The following is a 16,378-nucleotide window of genomic DNA, read 5'->3' on the forward strand; positions in this document are numbered from 1 at the left end:
ACGCTCCTCATCCTGCAGTCAAGGTTAACGTACGAAGACAAGGTAAGGACAAAAGTAACGTACATTGATGGCCAGAGCCAACAGAAGAGCGCGATTGTTGGCGTTGCCAGTCGGAAGACGAAGCCAACGACCACCGGACGCATCGGTATGCATACCGATGTTGCCGAAGATCGAACCACCGGTGGCAGCGAGAGACATGATGGATTGATCGTGCGAGGTGCTACTGATGAATCAGTAAGAGGAAACGTACGAGAGGAAATCCTACGTACAAGTAGTTGTTGTTGGAGTTGATTGAGGAAGAAGGGGAAGATCGTTGTTGATCGATTGTATGGGAAAACGACGCGTGCGAAGGGTGAAGAAGAAAAGAAAAGAGGAAAAGAAAAACAAGTGAGAAGGGTTTTAAATACCTAAGGTTGCCGTACGAAGGAAGGAAGGTACGTTAACAGCAGGAGCAGAAGTGAAGTCAACGAGGAAGGAAGGAACTTCACCAACACGTGGCTTGCCTGCTCAACCAGGCAAGAAGGGAATGGACAGTTGCCTGGAGTTTTGATATTGGTGATTTATCGTACAACGCAAGTGGCCTAACCCACAGGGTTGTACGATGAGGTTATTGATGTCACAATCAGCGCAACCTGATTGGACACCGCAGGGAGTCGTGCAGTCACAAAAGAAAAAGTTGTGAGTGTTGGAATAACAGCACCAGCTGGTTGTACGACACGCACGACTCAGGGACACACATCATGGCAGAGGGCACAGACTGGATATTCGGCTCTCGGTTATCCATTGAGGGGATCAAAAGTATATTCATGCCGAACTGACTCAGGGACGTACGAGATCATATATCTTGTGTACGAAAGCCAAGTCTTGTAGTTAGGAAGATAATCACGGAAAATACATCTTTGGTTCACCCTAACTTTAACCCGAGTACGATCGTACAAACGGGTTCTCTCAGGAAGAGAGAATCCATTCAACAATTTATTTATTATTCTTACTATTATATACCTTTTATATCCTTTAGCTATTAAATTAGTTAGTCTTTAGTTTAGTTAAAATAACTTATTATAAAAAGCTTTAGTTTAACTTTAGCTAATAAAATAATTTAACTATAATAAATAAAAAACACTTTTTATTTTATTATTAACTAATATACTTAGCTAAACTAATAAAAAAAAATATTCTAAGTAACTAAAAATATATTAAACTATAGCTTATTACTATAAATAAACCTTTTATAAGCTTTTTATTACTACTTAAAGTAATAACACTAATAATAATACTATTAATACAGTAAGAATAACAAGGGGTTATTCATAAATAGTCACAAGGAAAAGTAGAGAAGAATAAAGGTAGACAGAAAAGGTATATATATATTAACCGTTAAGGTTTCGTTATTTCTTGTTGTTATTATAAAACTGTCTAAGTAGAGGGGATATCTCTTAGTTATATAGAAAGTCCCTTAGATACGTATAGTATCTAAGTGTATATCTAAGCGTATATCTAAGCGCTAAGAGGTACTTATAGTTTCTTGTATATATATATATATGCCTGTATATGCCCGTAGATAAGCATAAGCGCCGGCATATGTAATGCTTAGAAGTATATGCGTTTATATGCAGTAGACTGTATTAGTTTATAGTAGTTTACATTAGTATAGTTATATATAGTAATATATACTTTTATAGGTTATTTTTTAAAAAGAATCTAGAAAAAATAACTATATATTTATAGGACTTTTAGTTATAGAGTTATAAAGAGATTTATATATAAGAATTATAAGAATTTTACTTCTTAATTCTTAGTAATACTACTTAATAAGGCTACTTAAAGTATTTAAGGTATCTAAAATACTTAAAATATAGAAAAATAAATATTTACTTTATTTATTATTATATAATTTATGCTTAAGAAAATAAAAGACCTTAATAATTAACTAGACTTATTTAATAAACTAAATTAAAGTATTACTATATAACACTAGCTCTTTAAAAAGGTCAAAAAAGGCTTCTAAAAGTAATCCTTTTAACTAGCTACTACCTAGCATTAGATATAGCTTCTCTAGGCCTAAGTCAGCAACACTATAGCAAAAAAAAGGAAAACTATCAAAATCGACCCTAATACTAAGTTCACCAATATCAGCAATATATAGCAAGCCTAGATCAAGGCTGGCGAAGTTGAGATTGACATAGATGAATATAGCGCATCTGATTGCCCTAGTGAAGCAGAAAGCTGTATTATAGTTGCATCTGGGCCTTGGCGATAGTTAATTGAAAAGGGTGGTGTTGTTGCGATAGCTTCGATTTCTGGTGGCCGAAATGCAGGGGTGGCCGAAAAGTGGGTGCTTTGACTTAGTTCGGTCAAACGTCGTTTACAAGCTTTCGAACAAGCTTTCGGGTGATTTCAGATAAATCGTAGTTTTGTATTGCACCCAACTCATCGGCTAAGGACATTAGGCTCTGCTCAAGTCTTCAACACAAAAACCTAAGAGCAATGATCGCCATATCCCGACAACAACTCACTCTATCGACACGGCCGCGCCACATGTCTTTAATAATCAAGGAACGTTTAGTTGGCTAGGTACACTGCCTTTTCTTACGAAACATAGTGTAGACTGTGTTCTAGCTCATCACATGTTTTGCGAAAAGGCTTTCTACATCCATGTATCTACACACCCTTTTAGGTTTCAGTTACAGGATTGCACTATCGAGACCGCGTACAACTGTAAAACAACAAACAAGAAAATTCGTGATCCCTATCACCAGCCGTCTTAGTGAGGACCTTCTACGTTGTCTATAAAAGACCGGCATCTCCATCTTACAAAGTTCTCCCATGAGTAATTCCAGGCAGTTCTCACAGACATCTTCGCAAGCCAATTCTTAAAACCACCTCTTCACATAACCATTTTCCCCAACCACCCGGTGAACGCATCATGCGCGCATTCGCTTTAACGTCCGCCCTCTAGTATCTGAGTATTTTTGTTGGTGTGGTTCAGACATCGACCATTGGGCATTCGGGAAGATCGACCGGCAGTGTGGTGGTCCATGATGGATGTACATTCACCGATTTTGAACATATTGATGACAAATAAATCAACTTAGTGTCCATTCACATCACTAGTGCCAAGAGTCAGACGGGTGTTCTTTTCCTGACGGGAGTGCAGGGGCTTAATCTCTCGGATCATCAGACGTTCGTATATTCGTATTGTTCTCTCACTCACCGAACCCGTGCTAACTTATCCTTAACAGTCTCGCTGACAACTTTGAAAGTGCTGGTTACTTCACTGCTATGCTGGACTAGTTTGATGGTCGCCCGTGGAATGATGGATTGCTTAGCGCCACTTATGACTTCCGCAACTTTACGGTCGCTCACCCTCCCAGCGTCACCGATCCCCGCATTGAGAAAACTGTGAAGTTGTTGGAATAGAGATTTGCACGCATTCGTACGTATCCAAGGGGTAATGCCACCTGTACATTAGTCAGCAGGATCCAGCCTATATAAGGGCCAGATCTGCCAGATATCTAGGACTTAGAACATCATCAGCAACAATACATTGACGGTCAACCCCCTACTATCGTGTGCCTCCAGCAGCGCGCGCGAGCTATTCCGACAGAAGTACATGAAGGATGTTCAGGATGTAAACAAAATCGCGGTTCTTGGATCTTTCTGCACGTCTTTCAAAAGCTAACTTGGCATCCTCAATAGGTGGCTGGATACTCTTTTGGCGGCCGTTACGCTATTAGCTCCGCCGCGGCCGGTCGGGACGTGGATGTAGCCGTTGCTGCACACCCTCTTGAGACCACATATGACGAGATTCTGGGTATCGGAGCCCCGACGAGTGTAGCACTGGCCGAAAGTGATTTCTTCCTGCCTCCGACTGCTCGACTTCGCCTCGAGGGCCTTTTGCAAAACTCGACCCAACCGTACATTGCTGCACTTTATGGGCGTACGAAGTTCGGCTTTGCTGTCTCACCTGATATGACGGATCCCCGTCAGAACCTTGCCCAGGACAACGCCTTTCAACAAGCCACTCGGTGGTTTGGCGCTTGGGCTGCATAATGGATCTCGAAGAGGAATCTGTCGCACAATCGCCAGCCGCGAGTCTGAATAGTGGTGATTGAAGGTCGAGGTACGTTTCCTTGGTGTTTTTGTATCTGTAGGGCAGTGATAAGAGCCGTTTGTATCAGTAGTACAGTACGTCTAACAGCACAACTTCTTTGATCAGTAACTTTCATTTTCTAAGGTCGTAGCTTCTGTTGGGCTCTGGATGGCCTGGTCCTGTTCATAATTGTGCGTATTGCACAAAAGCTTGGCTATTTTTCCATCCTCAATGACGATGATTTCTTCCAATCACTAAACCATGAGCTTAAATTCGCTCCAAACTAACCGATCGCCTTTGACTGTCAAGCCAAACACTGAATCGCATACTCGGGGTATGCGAGTGAAAGTTTTATCTTGTCTCTCTAGTAGTCTTGAAATGCCAATCTTCATGAACGGATCACTTAAGATTGCCGCTGCCGCCGAGCAATACTCGTTGATCGTACATAAGTAATTCAAGGCAAGCAAAGCACTGATGCATTCCTGGCCATCCCTAGCCCTGAAAGGAGATTCAAAGGGCTTGAGCTCGTCATCGAGTCCAGCTGCTTACTATCTGTCAATATCCTTCGTGAATATCCATTAGCTCTTGTCATGGCCACTCTGGCAATAGTTCCAATGCAACAGCTAAGAATAAACCAGCGCAGAAGTCGATGAGCGTGAAATATGCTATGGAGTCAACATATTGTGAACATGGCAGGAGGAAGCAATTCTCAGAGCCTTTATAGTTGGAAGCCATCGAGGCAGAACTTCGGATGTCAGAATGGTGGCCTTTAGCTTTGGCCAGCAAAGTACCGCTCTAAGATTCTCCGTCGTTTCCCGACACTGAAGCACATTATTGAGATTTCTTCGCCAGCTGGCGAGAATGAACAGCTTACAGGGTCTTCACTTTTAGCCACAATCGGGATGCGGTGACACAGCACCCGGTCTTGGGAGTTGCGGAAACTGTGGGAAATCAAGTGATGGAGTGGATGGCCCATCTGCGAGCTTTCCCTGTAGACTCCAGCTTGATCGGTAAGCCATTGAGAGAGTAACGGGTGCATTTAGGGTGGCTATGATGTGAACAACACGGCCCTGATTGCTTATCATGTGTTCGAAGTGCGTTGCCGGAAGGGGTTAGAGCCCAGAAACGATATGTGAACAATAAAAATAGCCGAAATCACAGCTGGCTGAGACTTTTGTTTAAGGGGCTCATGGAGATACTGGAGGCAGGCGCTCGAATGGATGTGCAGCAGAGCCATCTATGTTATCATCCGGGTGTTGTGGCGGGTTCGTGAGAACTTCTTAGGAAAGCACCGTCCGTGGGTTTTGTTAGGAGTCTATGAACGGTTAATGGAGACTGTGTTCAATCCATGTTAGAGGGGAGTACATGTAAAATTTAGTCAGTGCCTCAAACACGTTGGGCTTGGTTTATCAAACCTTGTGGTTGGAGAACAACGTTTCTTATTCTCAAGTCTGTATCAGAACTCACCAGTTGTCTGGTTTTGCGTATATTCCTACGACTGACAAGCGCATATTTTCTTGCGCCGTTGACAGATTCAATGTGACTTCCAGCCCGTCTCAAAGATACTACAACTCGGCACCCTAACAGTGGAACAATACGCCGAGTCGCGAGATGGCTAGAGTATGGATATAGATGACATAACCGTGCCTTTTGATTGACCTCGAGAACAAATGGAGGTGAGAACAAGACTGGCCACTAGACTTGCAGGCCATAAACCCCCTTTGCCTATTTACTCATCAACATAGGATCGTACCGAAGACATTCCATCGAGCCAACACTTGGTGTGCAAGTGCGTAGATACAGATCCCCTCCATTTCCAACGTCCCGTGCAGTATCCCAAGCGAAGCAGCCCTTTCGGCGCGACTTGGAGCTTCCATCACATCGTGTCGGCGACAAGTTAACCGTGGAAACACGCTTCAAACCATTCAGGTTGAGTTAAACGTCTAGAAGTCTCGGTGCATTCGAGTCAACAGATTTGTCGCATTCCGTCGGCAGCCAGAACGGGTATGTGGACCGCCGCTGGAGAGCCAAGCATGCGCATTTTGGATACGGGACCGGTCTCGAACTTAGAGAGACGATCGAAGCCATCTTTTTTCACTGAGCCGGACAGGGCAGTAGTTATTAATACGCACTTGGAGTTGGAACTCGATCATTCGGAACGGGGTGGCATTTTGCAGAGGGGTGCATAGATCACAGCCTGTTCAGCAAATGCTGCTGCATACCTAGCACGAGGAATGAATGCCATTATTATCCTTGTCAAAACTTGGCACAAGTGTCCGCAGGATCTGGCCAGCGTCTGCACCTGCGAGAGCAGGGGTGCGAGGTATGGTGAGGGGGGTGGGGTGTTCCCGAGTTTCCCGCATCAGCTTGGGGTCTCAATCGGGTTCACCGAGTTATTGAGTCACTTAGGCAGAGTAGCTGAGTGAATTTTATTGAAGTCCTTGGTTCCAATGAGTGTGTTTTCCAGCAAAATTGACCGAAGTGAAACTTGATACTTCACGAGGCCCAGTTTGCTGCGGCATAATTAACGCCAGCCCGGACTTGCCAGCCTCAAGAGAATCAACAACCACCAATAAACTATCCTCTACGACAATTGCGCTCTACGACACGTAGTAAACACGCGAATGAGAACAGATACTGCAGAATGTAGCAATGCGCCGCCTCCCTGTGACATTCAGATTGCTGACCATGTCTGTTTGATCTTGCCGAGCAAGGAACCACTATGAATCTCTCTGGATACAGGCAATAAACTCTGTCCAAGGACATTCTTTCCTGCTTGATCATGGTCTTCACACCAAGATTCCACGAATCTTGGCTTTCATCAGTCAAGCTCCCGTCTCTTTTTGCCCTTAAAGAACATCCTTTTTGAGCCCTGAAGCGCCCCCCGCCCCCCCCCCCCGTGAAAACTAATCTCAGTAGTGAAGGAAACCACTCTCTTGACCTGGCCACCTGCCCTTGAACACCATTGTCGCTCCTTCCTGTCGTCAACCTTGAACCCTCCTCAGACATTCATGTTTTTCTCCACTTTCCTTTACAGCTCATAAAAGTTTCCTTCTCTGATCTGGCACCAAAGAACAACACAGTCGTACGAACACCGTGGCTTTCGCGACGATGCAGGCCTAGATAGGCGACGCGGAGAACCTCAGCACTACGTAACGTCGATAATCATCGTTTGTTTTTATTCTGAAGCTTGTCATCGGCTTTCTGGGATGCATCGCTCGCACGGGATCTGTGCCCTTTGACTCTATCGTGCTCCTTCTTTTTGGCATGCAGCCGTTCGTAGAGGTCGCGATGCTCGGCCAGGTAATTGGCAACACAAGTCTGTGTCTCCGCGGCTTGAGCTTGCTGGTCCGACATGGGTCTGTTCAAAAAGGTCAGAACGCAATTTTACGTTAAGCTAATTGAAGCTGCATGTGCCAACCTCTCTGTGGAATTGCCATTGACTACGACCGAAGCTTGCGAGGTTGACATTGTTCAGGATGTTGACACAGGGCTGTGTAATCTATGTTGGTAGCCCGAGCTGGAATCAGATATGGAGTATTTCCCAGAATAATGGTTCGGTTCTGATTGCCAGTTCGAGAAAAAGCGACAGTCGAGTTTCCGGCTGAGTGTCGAGACTACTTATGGGTGTCGGGGGCTCTTGAGACCATGCCCACCGCAGCTCTTCGTCCAGCGCAATCCTGACCGATGCTCCCAAACGAGCAGCCTGCAGTCACACGAAGTCCCATGGCCTCAAATCTGAGAAATTATAGACGCGTCGATCTCGCTGTGGCCCTGGAAATAACGCTGCCGAGGAACTAGCTTCACGAGACAACGGCACGCATCCAATTGGTTGTCTATGCCGATTCGACGAGCCTCATGCCCAAGACCATGTATAGGGAAGCGCGTACAAGATCCCCGGCCTCAGTTGCGGTGAGAGGTAAGACTTGGTTTCGGTTCCACCGACGATGACCGATAAGGCTCGTAGTAGGGTGGTTTGGGGTGGTCGCTTCTCTCTCCGAGCAATCGACCAGTCGGAGTTCACCTAACGAGACCGATTGTGGTTTGCCTGCGGACGCCTCACGATGACGTTAACCGCGAGAGTTCCATCCCTTGGTCTTCACCTGCGCGGAGGAGCCCTTGCCAGTGGCAACCACCAATCTCCATCAAGCTTCCGGGGAAGTTCAAACAGGCTTCCGGTACCCAGTACGTTGGGCACTCGAAAACTAACCGAAACTCCATCCTGGAAGAACGAGACAAATGCGCACAGACTACAGCCCAGGCCGTTGCCTCATCGAGCCAGGTCTTGCATTAGACAAGACCTACGCCAGTGGAACGGCCCATGCCGAGAGGCCACGTCCTGCCCCTTGAGGCCAGGTGTTCGCTGTAGCCGCGCCGCACTTACCCTTCCTGTGCTGCGCATGTGGAAGAACGGCATAATCAGTTGGCTGCACGGGAATGCGACTTGGGGGCGAGAGCCTGCATGTGCATGGCCAATGGAACGCCTGGCTCCTGGCGGACACACTTCTCATTGGTGCCAGCAATCTGAGGGCCAAGGACAGGCTCTTCGTCCACCGCCGTTTGCTTCAGGAAGCCTTTACTCGCAGATCTGGAGCATGAGGCCATACCTCTGTTCTGTTGATCGACATCGTGGCACCGGGGTGACAAAACAACGTGCTGGTCGACACCACAGAGGTTTGCAGTCATACAGCGGTAATTAGGTCGGACCAGGGTCAAAAAGGACGAGAAAAATACCAAAAAATAGCCCGGTCCTGGAAATATGAAGGGCGGGGACTCTGTGCGGTGGAATTGGGTCATTCGGCAGCCAAACCCTCTCGCGCTGGTGATGAAGCCCATCAGTAAGCGGCACATTATTTGTCACCAGCGTGCGTAGGGACGACATCGTGAGCACTGCATTGGAGCTGTACCACACCCCTGTCGACACGTCGGCCAAGGATTTGAGTTGGGCTCAAGGCAGTGCGATGGATGGGAATTACAACGCCGGAGCTCGGTTTTTGACCGGGCTCCCCGTACCCATTGCATAGCGTGCTTGTTTGCTCCCTGGGCAGGGTAGAGGGGTACACGGCGCAGTGTGCGACGAACGGATACCTCGACCATTTTCCCCGTGTACGACCCGAGGAACATCGATGGCGTCTCCGCGCAAAGCGCGCCTCGACGACATCGGCTTGTGCTCCCGGCCCGGGCAGGGCCTTTTGTGAGCCAATCCCTGAACTGGTCCCCCGCAAGCCGTTGATGGGCGATGCAGGCTGGCGACCTGGAGTCCATTTTAGCGTTTTTAGGCCTTGTCTGTTCCCGCGCCGTTCCAGGGTCATCTCGCGTCATAGCGGTACGGTAGCTTTGGCGGGGTTACCTTGTCGTCCCTCGTTGACTTCAGATGACAGGGGATACAAACGCTCGGCCCTACGACGAAACCAACCACAGACTCCCTCATTCGTACAGTTTGCCATCTCACCATGCCCCGGCGAGAGGGCGCGTGTCGGTGTAGCATCACCTTTTCGCCGGTGTGGCACAGCCTGCTCGCGTTGTAGTCTGCGAGCGTTCAACGAGATTGCGCGCTCGACGGTTCTGTGTCTGGTCGGTTCCCTCGCACGGGGTGGATTCGGTACGTATGCGCTCTTACAAAGGCCCGAACCGCATATAAGCCGGCGGGATCATTTTGCGATGTCAGATTTCAGATCAGAGCATGCCCCTCGATGTTTTGCTTCACGTCGATCTCTGAGCAAACATTGCCCCTTTGCTTGCGGCTGCATTCCGGCAATTTTTGCCGAGGCGTGCTGAGCGTCATCACGATGAGCCTCACGGTGGCTTTCCGCACGCGGACTAAACGAGAAAGACGTTTTTTCTTTGCGACACCAATCACGCCGCTTGCGCCAAGGAGGCATATAAAAAATGTACAGGAAGTTGAAAGCGATAGCCGCCCGATCCTGCACTGAGCAGAAACCCCATGTCACCGGTGTGTTGGCCCTGTGTTCTCGGTCAACACTGACCTGTCCCGATCCGGACTCATGCAGACAGGTCGGGCACAAGAGTTGAGAGAAGCCGCTAGACAAAAATGTCCGTCTGAGCGCCTGGCTTGAAGCCCATCCTGGCGTTGTATCCCGGGCTGTAACCAATGTCCGCGACGTTGTTTCCTTCGGCTTCTGTAAACACCGTCAGCATTGAGCAAGGTCAACCCCTGCACCAACAACGCAACTCACGGTTCCAAGCGATCATCTGCTTCGGACCAGCGACGCACTTCTTCGAATCGTCTCGGCAAGCGACCGGGGCCTTTGCGACGCCCAGCTTTTTCGAGCGGGCCGGGTTGGTGACCTTGCACCTGAAGTTCTGCATGTACCTGGATCTGGTCAGTAAGTAGCACCGAGCCTTTTTGAACACGACACCTTACACGTTTGGCTGGCCACCTGGTATGAGTCAGTCGTAGTTTCTAAGGGGGTGCGGAGCAAGGCTTACATCCATCCGGAACCCAGAGCCAGGCGCAGTAACAGCCGCCCTCAGGGCAAGCAGGCAAGTCGGGGACCTGGTATGAGGTCAAGCGCTTCCAAGGAGTGCTGCAGTCGGCAGTCACTGTCGTCAGTCACCAAATTCCCACTTCGCATCGGAGGGGCCAACCCACTGCTCGGCAACGGAGAATACAACGAGGTTCTCCATCGTCACTTTCGTGATGTCCGACTGGTAACTGATGGCGAAGGCCGTGCCGGCCGTGGTGGTGTAGTTCTGGGTATGCATCTCCCCGCCCTTCCTATCGGGGTTATCGACGAGACACTTGCCCGGTGCCGGCGAATGCCAATCCTCCGGGTGCTCGCTGCAGTCAGGCCACTGCGTCGCGCCCTTGCCGCCTTTGGAGAGCGTCGTGCAGCCCCGGTTGCCGGCCAGCTCAACGGTAAACTGACCGCGTGCCGGCAGCTCAAGGAACTGGCCTGCGGGAGGGGGCACCTTGTTGCACCCGCGGTCGGCCTGCATCCACCATTTTGCCTTTGGGAGCTGGAAGAGCGGGTTGACGACGAGGTTGGTGTTGGGTTCGTCCACAGCGGAGTTGTTGCCGCCCTGTGTTGGGTTAAAACTGGCCTCATCACAGCTGTGCTGGGTTGCAAGGAGAGCGTTTGCAAAGACTCGGATGAACTCACTCGGCAGTACATGCCATCCGCCCACGCTGCAATGTGTCCCTCGGCGACGGCGGCCAGCGTAAGTGCAAGGGTGAGCGAGGACCACATTGTTTCTAAGCAAAGGTCGACGTATTCCAAGAAAGACGATGAAAATCCTGTATGAGACTTGGCACTGAACACCAAAGAATTGAAAGGAATGACGATTCGAGATATATAGAATGAACCTCCAGGGCCGGGTCGCAATAGAATGAAGAGAAGGAATGACACAATCAGAACCTCAAAAACGAAATGAAGAAAAAATCTCCTTGTTTTCCTCGTTCGAGAAATATCCGTCTTTTATAAAATCTCCCAGCAAGGGGGTGACAGGCGTCGTCGAGATTAAGGAAGTTGTGGCGTCGGTGCCGTCGGCGACGATCGCCCACCTGCGCCGTCCCGTGCGTCTCACACATGCACCCGCTTTCCGGCTCATTTCCACGAAAGCAGGCAGCAGCTTAAACCGACGAGGCTTTCCGCTCGATTATGACAGCGACATGGTTGGATTCCTTCATTAGTCCAAAAAAGCGGAATTGCGCCGTCGGGGGTCCGTGGGTGGACGACGGGGGACTGGGGATGACCGGGGAAGCGGATGTACAAAACGCCGTCCCGGCGCCGTTGCGTGGACGGGCTTGTGACCGCTGAGGGTTAATTTTCCGGTTGACAACTAAATAGTGACGATGTGATAAAAAAATTCAAACAGATAATGCACATGTAATTCCGGCAGCGAGGGGACCCCAGCAACCCCGCTATTGAATGCCTGAGCACCTGTACCAACCTGTTTCGCTGTTGGAAAGTGGAAGTACCTTCATTCGATATCAATCAGCACTACCCAATGGCGAGCACAAAACCGGGCACCAGACTACATGCCCAGTTCCACCATCTCCAAATACCAGAGGTGGCCTCGACTGCAGTCAAGGTCATCCTCACTGCTTTTTTGCACCAAGACAGCTGCCTGATCCCCCATCGCGACCGAACTATGGATGGTTTCAACTCCCGCACTTGTGGCGCCACCAATCTCGCAACCTCGTGGCTTCGAGGCGCCCGCCCACGTTCCTTTGACCCGGCGGCTCGGCTCAGCGTCAAAGGGCGTTACCACCCCGCCAACGGCACCGGATGGAGGGGTGTGGCTGCCGCCGTCCACGTCGTCCGTGCGGTGCCACAGACGGGAGGCCGTGGGTCCACCTGTCACCGGCCGGCCGGGTTCCCCCCTTTCCTGGCGCCGAGGCGTCCCGAAGGTGGAAACCAGGTTTTAGTGCCGCTGACGGGACACGACGGACGAGCCAATTGCCTGCTTCCCTTTTGCATATACTCGGTGGCGAAACGGTTCGGCGGTTTGTCAATCGGCCAAGCGTTCTCAACGCCGTAGCTCTGCGGTTGTTTCCCCGGGGCGTAGCTAGCTGATGAGTTTGCAGTGGTGTTTGTGCGCGTCATGTTCTGCCGAACGGGGGCTGATGATGCGACGGTGAGTGAAATGTTACAATACTACATGGCTCGCTTGGTAAGGTGCCGCAGTACTTAGACTGCATCGGTGAGCTTGATCGGCGGCCAGGCTTCGGAGCCATGCAAGCTGAGCAAAAGAGGGCTTCAAAAGACCCAGATGCGGTTCGCTTCCCCAGCTTCCCGTCCTCGAAGGGGCCACAGTGGCTAGCGATGCATCGGGCCCTTGTTGGGTCTCACCACATCACAATCGCCCTACCAGGCGTGCAGGGGGATGGCTCGAGGGGGCTCCCCCCCAGCCTACCTTGCTAGCAGCCCCCCGTTTCGCGGGGTCAGTGGGCCGCCTCGGGAGTTCCTTGCACGCGCTAAGCGGACATCCTTGCCGCAATCCCTCCACCAGCTTCCTCGCGCCCGGGAGAAAACAGTGGGGGTTTGAACCAGGGAGGGAGCCCAAGGACTGGATCGGTACGTGGCGGTCCCCAGTCAGCATGCAATCCCACCTCAGGTATCCAAGCCGACAGAGAATCCGGTCCGGGTTGTCGATGCTGGGCCGCGCGTGCTTGCTGGACTGATGGCGGATGCTCGACCAACGACCCGTGGCTTACCTCGGGAGTGTCCTGTTCCGTGGAGTCGAACCAAGACGCGCGTGTCCGTCGTATACTTGCACGCGCTATGCGTCACCGTCTGGCCATGCCTCGCGGACCTGAGCAGCATCCAGAGTCTGTTGGCGATCCTGAGTAATCTGCAATGACGAGGTAGAGGTGCAGGAGTGGATGTTCACATGATGCACGAAGAATGCAAACAACAATCAAATCGAATGTGATGCTTCCTGCTGTCTTCCGAAACCAATGACTAAAATCATACATGATCCTTTCACGACCCCCATTACACCAAAGCAAAACTTTTTTTTATCTATCCCTGACCGAGTTGCTCAAAGGAAAAGTCCACAAGATAAATGTTGCAACATGATGGTGTTGATACAGTGTCGTTCAGGAGAGGAGTTGACGTGTCGTACACAGCTGCTGATGCAAAAGAGGGGCCTTGTCGGGGGCTTCAATGTCCGTTCGTAGTCGCTCGTGGTAGGTTGGCAAAATGTTGACCCAGCTTACCCTCGAGTGTCTGAGGCCGTCGCTGACCGGATTGGATTCCATGAGCCAGGTCGTAGTCCTTGTCGTTGTTGAACTTGTCGAGGCGGGCGTCTCTCGAGGGCTTCTCGTTGGGTGTAGGCCGGCTAGCAGCCCAGCTGCTCCTTTTCAATGTTAGCTGCTACTCAGCAGCAGATAGGCGCAGCTGGCATAGAAAAAAAAGACTTACTGGCTCCCGGTATTGTTAGCCATGGAAGAGGTGTGGCTGGGGGGCATGGTAAAGATTGGAGGGTATCTGAAAAATAGAAGATGACTTTCGAAGGACGGGTGGTGAATGGCTGGGCAGCAGCTTTGTAACGAAATAAAAAATGCTACAAATTAAAGTCTTTTGCTACAGAAAACAAGGTCCAGAAGAAAGATGTGGAGAGAAAGTAGAGAGATGGGGGCATGGTTGATGGGCCGGTGTGGTTCTCAAGGCCGGGTTTTGTAGAAGAGGTCGGTGAAGGGGACGATAGGTACATAACATATGCGAACCAGATGTTGGACGCCTTCTCTGAGCACCGGCCAAAATGTAGAGAAGCGCAACATGATGATAAGTAACTAGGTGAAGAGAACAACTGAGTGTGCCAAGGTACACGGTAACAAGTACCGTGGTGATATCTGCAGGATCAAGAGCACCCATCTTGGACAGAACAGAGACAGACGGCAGCCAAGGACACGTACAGATGAAAGTGCAATTGCTACCTCCAAGGCATTGCGTCTGGTGCTGGCATCGTTTCTGTCCTGGTGCCGAATATGATTCGGCCCTCATCACACCCCCCCCCCCCCCCGAAATCTAATCTCTTGTTTGTGGTATTAGCAGTCCGACAGAACAGGAATAGGCCAGGAACCAGGGATACAAGGGAAGCAGTGGCAAATTTTTACGATGGAAAGCCTGCGCCATGCATATGTCTGACACAAAAAAGTAGTTACCAGTATCGGACCAAAGTACAAGGTGGTGGGGACATTGGGACCAGAGGCAGGCTGTGAGAGGATGAGAGGGACGGTTTGGAGCCAAAATGGCGGATTTGCGTAGGTGACCACGACACCGCACGAAAAAGGCCCCTAAAGCAACCGTGGATGACCAAGAAAAATTTTCGTCAACACTGTAGGCCTGAGCACTGCGGGCGTCTCAATGCATCATGGCCCAAGGCAGTGGGTGGTGATGAGTGCGAAGCCAAAAGAGGGGAACAGGGCGGCGTGTTGCAAGGCGGGGAGAGACATGAACCACGGGTTCGCAGCCATGTTGCCCCGTCCCGAAATGCGAACTCATGCAGCTGAATGGGTAGGGCGACGAGTTTTCTCGGCCTCTCGTTGCTGGCATTGAAGAAAACCGAGTGATGATTCAAGCGGTGAGCAAGGAGAATGCGAGCAGCCCGTCATGGGGTGAGAAGGGCGTGGCAACAGTCGGAGACGGAGACGGAGATGGAAACGGAATCGCATCGCTCGGGTGACATGGAAGACTGAGAAGGTGTTCTAGAAAGAAAAAAGGGCGTGGCCTCAATCAAGCAGCCAGCGTCGACGTGCTGTGGGGCCTCAGATTGAGGAAGACTGGCGTGCATCCATAGGCCAATGGCTGCCACGGGGAGATTGCAATGTCGCGTCTGGCTGGTTGTTTCAAGGACAGTGAGCTGTGACTGACAATGGCCGGAGTAGCAAAGGCTGGCGAGGGCCGCAGAGAGGGCTAAAAGGCGATGGACGGAGGTGAGGGCGATAGGCAGAGATGAGCGGACGTACGTGGCTGGCGAGTGGTGCTTGGTAACAGGAGTAAGATACGAGGGTGGACAGCTCAGCATCAGACGACCGCACGTGAAACGACAGTGGGCTATATGTTGGAGATTGGCAGAATCGGGGAAGAAGCTAGCGTTGATGTTCTGGCCAGGGCGGGCGTTGATCCGAGAGAAAAGTACATTGTAGTATGTATGTTTTGTCCGCCAGGGGTTGGGGAAGGGGCAAGGCGTAAGGCGGCGTTCTGATGAGGAAATATTGCGAGGGTGGGTGTGCAAGAAAAAGGGCGGAAGTGGTTGCGGAAGATGGCGGTGAAGAAGACCGACCAAGCATGGAGGGGGTGAACAACGAGCCTGGTACCCTCTGATCGCTCTTTCCTGTCATCTCTTGTCCCTCGCCCGGGCAAAGGGAGAAGAAGAAATTGACGGCAAAAAAAAAAGTCAGGTACGTGACAAGCCTGCTCCGAGCAAGCGCGGATAGGTAGACAATGGGGAGGGTAGGTATTACCGGTCATATGAGAGCGAAACCCCCAGGCGTTCCTGCCCTCGGTGCCTTGTTCCTGGCCCCTGCCTCTCGTGTGCAAGCATGGCCCCTGTCAAAAGTTGCGCTACCGTGTACTTACTTGATAGTACGTACCGCGCCTAGTATCGATGGCGACAGGGCAGCTTAGCTCCTATCCTGCCTCGCGCCCTCAACTGAAAGGCCGCGACTCTACATCGTGGGGCAGGGTGTGTCCATCCGTCTCCCACGTTCAGATCCACATACACATCCATCGGCGTACAATGCCGCACATCACCAGTACCGGCCGACATGGGACCTTGTTTTGCATCCCCCAGACGAGGGTCGTGGCAGCTGCC

The 16,378-nt window shown here is 50.6% G+C and overlaps 3 protein-coding genes across 3 annotated transcripts; all 3 read right to left on the minus strand.

Moving 5' to 3' along the window:
- Positions 1–10,135: 10,135 nt before the first annotated feature.
- On the minus strand, positions 10,136–10,423 carry ColSpa_03474 (uncharacterized protein; the record flags this gene model as incomplete). The annotated part of the gene is made up of 2 exons (XM_049269686.1): positions 10,136–10,233; positions 10,291–10,423. 2 exons carry the CDS (start codon positions 10,421–10,423, stop codon positions 10,136–10,138), a joined length of 231 nt encoding a protein of 76 aa, XP_049125643.1.
- A 240-nt stretch (positions 10,424–10,663) lies between these two features.
- On the minus strand, positions 10,664–11,304 carry ColSpa_03475 (uncharacterized protein; the record flags this gene model as incomplete). Its single annotated transcript, XM_049269687.1, has 2 exons — positions 10,664–11,137; positions 11,218–11,304. 2 exons carry the CDS (start codon positions 11,302–11,304, stop codon positions 10,664–10,666), a joined length of 561 nt encoding a protein of 186 aa, XP_049125644.1.
- A 2,418-nt stretch (positions 11,305–13,722) lies between these two features.
- ColSpa_03476 (uncharacterized protein) lies at positions 13,723–14,030 on the minus strand (the record flags this gene model as incomplete). Its single annotated transcript, XM_049269688.1, has 2 exons — positions 13,723–13,918; positions 13,984–14,030. The coding sequence occupies 2 exons, from the start codon at positions 14,028–14,030 to the stop codon at positions 13,723–13,725; spliced, it is 243 nt and encodes an 80-aa protein (XP_049125645.1).
- Between the last annotated feature and the right edge of the window lie 2,348 nt (positions 14,031–16,378).

This window comes from Colletotrichum spaethianum, assembly GCF_022836535.1.
Source record: "Colletotrichum spaethianum MAFF 239500 DNA, contig07, whole genome shotgun sequence".
NCBI lineage: Eukaryota > Fungi > Ascomycota > Sordariomycetes > Glomerellales > Glomerellaceae > Colletotrichum > Colletotrichum spaethianum.